This window comes from Priapulus caudatus, unplaced genomic scaffold, assembly GCF_000485595.1.
Source record: "Priapulus caudatus unplaced genomic scaffold, Priapulus_caudatus-5.0.1 Scaffold1028, whole genome shotgun sequence".
NCBI lineage: Eukaryota > Metazoa > Priapulida > Priapulimorpha > Priapulimorphida > Priapulidae > Priapulus > Priapulus caudatus.
Genome location: NW_014578089.1, coordinates 33,295 through 41,108, shown reverse-complemented (window position 1 = coordinate 41,108; position 7,814 = coordinate 33,295). Strand labels below are relative to the sequence as shown.

The 7,814-nt window shown below is 45.7% G+C and overlaps 1 protein-coding gene across 1 annotated transcript in view; it reads left to right on the top strand.

Moving 5' to 3' along the window:
* LOC106815046 (AP-3 complex subunit delta-1-like) overlaps positions 1-7,814 on the top strand; it is a gene marked incomplete in the record, with an annotated part of 54,195 nt that overhangs the window by 37,972 nt on the left and 8,409 nt on the right. The window contains 2 exon segments of the mRNA XM_014819470.1: positions 143-288; positions 793-860. Of these exon segments, the coding sequence (XP_014674956.1) occupies positions 143-288; positions 793-860 (214 nt within the window).

The window sequence follows — 7,814 nt, the reverse complement described above, 5'->3', positions numbered from 1 at the left end:
GATCGAATCGAGAGGCTAATATCGAGAACCGGATCGAATCGAGAGGCTTGTGTATCGTTACAGCCCTAATTTACATGATGCTGTGTATGAGGGATGAGCAGCATCGGTTCACGTTGCCGCCGTCGTGTGTTTCTCCCCGCAGGCGTGCTCGGCTGTACAGCTGCTCAAGTACGTGCTGAAGCTGGTCGAGAAAGAGGTCGCAGTCGCTGACGAGGTCCAGGCTCTCTTCACCGGCGAACTCAACCCTGTAGCGCCGAAAGCACAGAGGAAGGTGCCTGTACCCGACGGGTGAGTGACGGGGGCAGCGGTGGTGTGAGGGGGGAGGTAGCAGGCACAGAGGGCCTGAAGGTAGCAGCAGTGATGTGGTCACGCGAGGTGGAAGATGTTGGTGTGGCCGTGGGTGTCGGGTGGCGTGGTGCAGTGGTGCGTCCCTGTCGAAGTTGCATGCTGCCTAGGAGATGCTTTGTTGTGAGGTCAGGGTCAGGTCGCGATGCTACCGTATTGCAGGATTGGGCATGAGTTGTGCGGGTATCTTACTAGCTAAAATGGGAAAGATGAAATTAATTCGTAACACGGCAGTCGTATGTTTCCGTAGGCTGTTATTGCTGTGGCTCAAATAAGAGTGTCACCAACGGTGGATCAGGGATCGTGAGTCGAAAAATTTAATGGAGGTTCCACTCACACGATCTCAGCGCAGTGTTAACGTGAACATATATATGTGTTCTCTCGTTTCTTGTTGTTCTTCTTGTTGTTGTTCTCATTGTTCAGCGATGTTCTCTCGTTGTTTTCCAGCCTTGACCTTGACGCGCGTATCAACGACGCTCCATCCTCGAGCTCCTCCGAAGAGGAAGACCTTAAAGGTACGAATCTAAGAATGCATAATCCTAAGAACATTATATACATTCAGAGTAAACGCGAAAAATCTTGCCCGATAATTTTTCTCGCGAAGGTTTCAGTTGTACTCTCGGCAACACTGTACTCTACTACGCTCGGCGTTCAGAAGGCATGAGTCTTGGTCGTAAGGCCAAAACAAAATATAGGTGTGGTTACCGTTTCCCGACCGACCCTATTTATTCCCAGCTACCCTAAACATTTTATTGTCAATTTTCTTTAAAGTAAAAAAAAAAAAAATGAATTGGACAGTTCCTGCTTCAAAAAGCACAATGCACATCCTTCGGACATGGTTCGTAAATAAAATGTTTCAATAAAATAAAATGTTTTCCCTACCTACCTACCTACCCTATTTTTTTTTCGGCATGAAACGGTAACCACACCTATATTTTGTTTTGGCCTAACCGTATATAGACACAGATTTGTCGTTGTCCCTTGATGTAGCTTATGTTTGTTACAAACACGGTGTTATAACGGGGGTGCTTGCTTGTAGGGGTGATCTGTCTGATGGATTTTTAATTTAATTAATTTTTAATTAATTTTGTTTTATCGGTTAAATTGCTGCTTATACGTTTTTTTTTTCTCCCTATTCGTATTCGATGTGAGCAAACGCTAGCGATCATACGCTAGCCATAGGCAAGCTTTATGTCGTGATTCACTTATAATTGAAATCACCCAGTGTTTTTTTAACTAATTTTTTAACAGTTGTTTAACAATCTTATTTAGTATATAGAATTTGGAGGCATAGATTTAGTATGCTGTAGTTTAGTTAAATAAATGTTGAGCTTATTTTCTTGTAAAAAATTTACCATAACTTTTTTTATTTTATATATATTACTATGAATATAGAATTTATGCATAGTCAATTGAAGCACGGGCCGAGGGGAGATTTCCTATAAAGATTATTACTAGATTTAGACTAATGTTTTTATTCATGCCCGATGTAATACACATTAACGCTGGCACCGCCGCCGCATGCACCACAGCTCCGCTTTGCGCTGGTCTACAGTCGCGCATTCGCACGCAACACTACTACCTTCGCCGGCACGCAAGCCTATACGCGCTAGTTTCGCGCGACGCAGCATCGCACGCGATCGCAGCGACACGCACACACACATCAAAACAACGTGTTCTTGGGTGTACCTTACCTGTGTTAACTGCTCAGGTGTGGGCTCCACATAGTCCTTCCTATACTCAGCCTGGTCGAGGCCCATCCGCTTCCGGTCTGCTTCGCTCAGGAAGCTGCCCTCTGCAATCGACAAGCGTCGTTTAATCTATTGAATCGATTCGTAACTTTATAAGTAATCTTGTAATTGCGTATATGAATTTAATTAAAATATTTTAATTAAATTAATAATCTCATCAGACCAGTCACCTCCTACTTTAGCAGCACCCCGTTATAAACACTCTCGTGTTTGTACAAATCATTAAGCTACAATCAAGGGACACGACAAATTCGGTGTCTATATACGGTCTAGGCCAAAACAAATTAATATTTAGGGTGTGTGGTTTACGTTTATGCCGTTATACATAGGTGTAGTAGGTAGGTAACATTTTATTGTAGTGAAAATTTTATTTACGAACATGTCCGAAGATGTGCTTTTTGTTGCTGCTTTTTGAAGCAGGTAAGCTGTCCAATTCATTTTTTTTTTTTTAGCTGTTAAAGAATTTTGACAATAAAATGTTTAGGGTTCGCTGGGAATATTTTGGGTTCTGGTCGGGGATTTACTTCGGTACTTACCATCTTCCACCTTTTTTATTTTGTTTTGGTGCTTACGACCAAGACTCATGGCCCTTCTGAGCGAGCGAGTAGAGTTACGTGTTTGCCGAGAGTTATCACTTGAAGAACCTTCGCCAAGACATTCTCGGGCGAGACTTTCGCGTGTATCTGAATGTTATATTAACTGGTTTCGTTAGGATTATTTGTCATTCCGAGATGGTTCTTTGTTATAGCCGGTATACCGGTTATTTTTATCCGCCTGTATCTGGCGTTCCATAATTATGTTACACGTGTCTAGTCTCAATTTGAGAGTAGAACTCACGTAATGCGGTAATATACTTTACCATGATTTTGATAACAGCGAGTTTATTTTAAATACTTCCAACCTCAGACTAAACTTTGTGCCGGGCGGTTGGCCGGCGAGTTGTTTCCCTCAGTCTGCGACACACGACAGCGGAGTTTCATTACATATTCAGCAATTTGATTGGTTGGCTGTCGTATTAGGCTTACGCAGTCATTCAGCAAGTGCCGTTTCAATGAACTTTCAGCTCTAATGCCAGCGCGCGTTATACCCCATATATCCCATCAATTTTCCGCGGCGGAATGTGCTGGACCTTTGTGGAAAGACAGACCTCCCTGGTAGTCTTTTTTAGAAGAGGCACGTCAGGGCGAGTTAGCACGTAGCCAGCTAATCGTGAGATTGTCTCGTTAATATAAATGATGCAATAATCTATCTGTGTTAACCCGTTTCACGGATTAGCATTTGGTCGGTCTGTCGAGACGAAGGTGTTTTCAGACGGGACAAGTGCCCAATACACGCTACTTCGTCCGATGACGGTACAATTTTCATGTTAGTTTCAGTTTGATTTTTGTTTGATTGGCGCCGGCTCACTTCGTGGCACATTTTTAATTTGCTTATTATAGAATGTTAGGGCACTGATTTTGCATTTTTCTGTTAATACAGGATGAAAGCTGTCAGACTTTGACTCTGGACTCTGATTTTGACCATTAAAATAAAGGTGAACGGAGTCTTGCAGGGACATATGGTACTGGAACTTTATGTTGGAGTTGTCTATGGATTGATTTTACTCATACGTAGTAACTTGTAATACTCTATGAATATATTTCAGTCCCATTATATTATATGTGTACTCAGACTGATAAATATTGCAGTGTAATTGATTCTTTCATATTTGAAGTCTACTAAAATTAAGAGGATTGTACATCTGTACTGGATACTTTTTATTGAATTTTGATTTTTTCTTTTTATACTAGCATTCTTAATAGCATATATTTTTTCCTTTATCTACTACAAATTCGAAACCGCCATACCCATCAAATAGGCTATTTGTGGATAATCAAATTTTTTTTCGGCGGTGCATGAAACCAGGACTCCCCCTATGCATGGTGCTCGGCTTGCCTTCTTCGCCTACCGTCGTTGCCCGGAAAACGTCACAACTGTGCTTTCATATCTCTCCATTTTACTGCTATTGTCAAAAGGTTTTATACAAGAACTCCTGCACTTTCTTACGATTCTTACTTTAATGTTCGTCTTCTCTTCGAGGGGAGCTCGAGGATGGAGCGTTTCTCTTTTCCTTTTGTTGATGCGCGCGTCAAGGGTCAAGCTGGAAATACCAGCGATCTCTTGTAGTATCGATCTCGTTTTAACAATGGAGACAACAACATTAAGTACAAACATAGAATACTGAGTGGAGTAACACATAGTATATGTTCACGTTATAACACTCGCTGGTCGTGTGAGTCGAACCTTTCCGTAATTTTCGCTTCACGTCCCTGAGCACCTGTTGGTGACACTCTTATTTGGCCACAGCAATATTATTCAGCCCTTCGGAACTACGATTTTTTGCGGGTTACTCGTGAATTAATTTGCATTTTTTCCATTTCATAGCTAGTAGATACCCGCATAATCTTTCTTGCCAATCCTGCAATACGGTAATTCGCGACCTGACACTGACCTCACAACAAGCATTCCGTATGGAGCATTGTCAACTTCGACAGGGCGCACCACTGCACCACGCCACCGACACGCACTTGCCACACCAAATCTCTCCATCCTCGTCTTGTGACCACATCACTGCGTGTTACTTCAGTTTCCTCTGTTGCTGCTACCTCCCTCGTCACCTGCTGCCCCTTCATCACCTCTTATTTTGGTCAGGCAACTTCCTTGTGCTTTTCGGCACGGTGGTGAGTTTCGAGGTGAAGGGAGCTTGGATCTTGTCAGCGACTGCGACCTCCCTTCTCGACAAGATTCAGACGTACTTGAGCAGCTGTACAGTCGAGCCGTCTTGCGGGAGATACACACTCGCGCTGGCGGCAACGTGAACGTGCTGTCATCACTCATACTCGGATCATATTTATAAATATATATTTTTATCTATATACCGCGCCGGCCACGCACTTCACCTGCTACAATATGTCGTACCGCCGTCTTGACGCCTCGGGGCGGGGCCACCTTCGCCTCTACTCACCGCTGTGTCACCTACTGACCTCTCCGTACTCCAAAATCGTGTTCTACCCGCGATCGCACAGGGCGCCGCACTTCCGCCTGTCCGCCGCCGCGCGCTACTCACTCCGGCTTCTGCATCTCTAGGTTGCACTCTGAGGCGAGACGGGAGCTTGTCGACGAGCATGTCGGTCGTGATGTTCGGCGACTGAATAGCGCGCTCGCCCTCGACTCGGCCTTGAGAGGATTGGCTCGCGTACAGCTTCTCAAGGCACTTTGTTTTCTTGCTATCGTTTACTTCTTCGTCCTCTGGATTGTTATTTGTTCTGTGTCGGGCTATGGTTGCGTCACTTTCGGCCGGCATGACTTGTGCCGCAGCGTGTTTGAGGGTCGAGAGTCATCTTTTTTTGCTGCCTTTGGGACGAAGTGCAGAGGAAGACGTGTGGATTTTTTTCGCGTTCGTCTTTTCTTTCTTTCCTCCTATTCTTTTCAGTTTTATTCTGTCTGTTTTAATTCTTATGGTCGCTAACGATTCTCTGTTAGGATGTGTCATTTACGATGGTCACTTTTCGGGCCGCCAGCATGTTAGCCGCGTTTTCAGCTTGTCTGCTTCCCCTCCTTTTGTTTTTTCTTACGTGTCTTTTCCTTATTCTCTTGACGTGGTCTGGAGTTCTAGGCTGTCTTCGCCGCCCATTTCTCTTCTGCCCCTTTTTCCCGCTTCAGCGTAGAGAGAGAGACTGTCACGGGGAGCGTGTAATGATGGTCGCTGTATCGATGTCTTATTTTCGTTAGATGTCACTTTAACGATGTCATCTTCGGCGCGAGCATGTGCCGTAGGCATGTTCGTGGGTAGTGCCTGCATGCGTTACGTGCGCGGGAGAGAGACCGGCGGATCGACGTTTATAAGGCATTGTACCTCTCGTGACTATTACATTGTCCATAGTCAAGCATTCATGTTTGATTATAAACTTTATACCGCAATCGCCTCAATTTTTTGGATTGTTAACTAGTTGAAACTCTTATCAGGTAGAATTTGAGCGATACCATTTTAGTGCCGTTTAGTATCTTAACTTTTCATTGTAAAAACCATTGTCCACAATACGATTTTTACAATTATACACACAACACCATCACGGATCGCTTAGTCATTTTAACGATGAGTGTCGGTAAGAACTCGGTCCATTAGGGTATGATGTTATATACAACGGTCCGTTACGATGGTCGTCGAGAACGATCATTATGATGCGTATTACGATGCTTCAATTACGATGGTCCGTCGGAAGGCTTCGCGTTCGTTAGTTTGATGGTGTCATTAATGATGGAACTGAAACGACATTTAACGAGGGCAGTCGTGCCGTTACATGCTTGCTTAATTTCGCGTCGATATTAGCGGTCATATTAACCATTGAACTGTGCAGTACGTTTCTCACCTTTCTCGGTGTGAATGCTACACGCGGTTGGACCATCAACTTGCCATTGTGCTCCATATCTTACTTGCTAGATCAGAGTCTCCTGCTGGGTTTCGCCTTCGAAAAAATTACACAGTGCCGCTTACCATGTCTACACTTAAATGCCTGAATCTCATTCCGTCGAACGAGACCACGCCGGACGCCTCGACTGTCCCGGCGCTGTGGTCGGTTCCATTCACAACGCCGCTCAGGAGGTCTCGCTGTGAGCGCTGCATGTAACGAGCTCGGGCAGAAACTCCTCGCCAAGATCCCTAGCGGCCAGCCGGGATTACTCAATGGACTTAGCCATCGGCGCTGTCTGGCGACGGGAAGTGTTCGCCTCCCACCAGCGTTTCGTGAGTACGTTCTCCAGCTTCGAATCGCACTGCAAGCGCTTACGAGACATCTCGCTGAGCAATTTAATCACCGCTATGACAACTGTCTGGCAACTCGACACTGTTCAACGCATTAGGGAATGGACCAGTTAGGCACTCAGCGGTAGGTTGCATACTCTTCCGCCGCATGTAACATGTATGGTAACAGCTGGTTGGCTGTGTGGTCTCGTCTGCTGCCGGGTACGCACTAAGGCGAGGCTTGATCTTGCTGATACTCGAGCCTAGGCGACGACTCGTCACGCGAACACTGAGTGTGCTCACACCACACTCGCTTGTCATCACATGACTACACGTGACCCGTCTATCATTAGCCCTCCTTGCGTTTTCGGAGGTACAATATTGCGTTTGGCTCTTGTGCTCACTGTTTGCTGTGTCCCCGCTGGAATTTCTGTGCAGGGATTTTGCTGCGAACTTCATTTATGCCTGCCGACTTTATATCTTATGCTGTTTCCGCACAGTCTAAGACGTGCTTAGAAATTATCCGTCTGGCGAAGAGGGGCGCCTTGTGCTGCGTCTCTACTGGCGCGACAGCCGTACGTAACCATCTGGGAGACCGGCCGAGAGTGTCGTTAGGTCTGATCGCGGATGGCACGTTCCAGGCATCTGCTCCTTGGCAACCGAGCTCTCCGTGCTGTGCTGCCCTCAGGCCGCTGTCGCGTCCACCATGATGCTCCGTACCTGTGCTGGCAACTAGTCGTTCACCCGATTCATGTCACCCGGCAGTGTCTCGTGTCAATGTCACCCGTTTCAATGTCATCCTCAAGTGTACTCAAGTTGTTGCTCAAATCTGTCCCGTTTCAATTCACCGCCTAAGTGTTTCGTCAATGTCCCGTTCAATGTCGATCCCGTCTAGGTGTCACAGTGCGCTGCACTCAGCACGGATTATGCTCTGTACC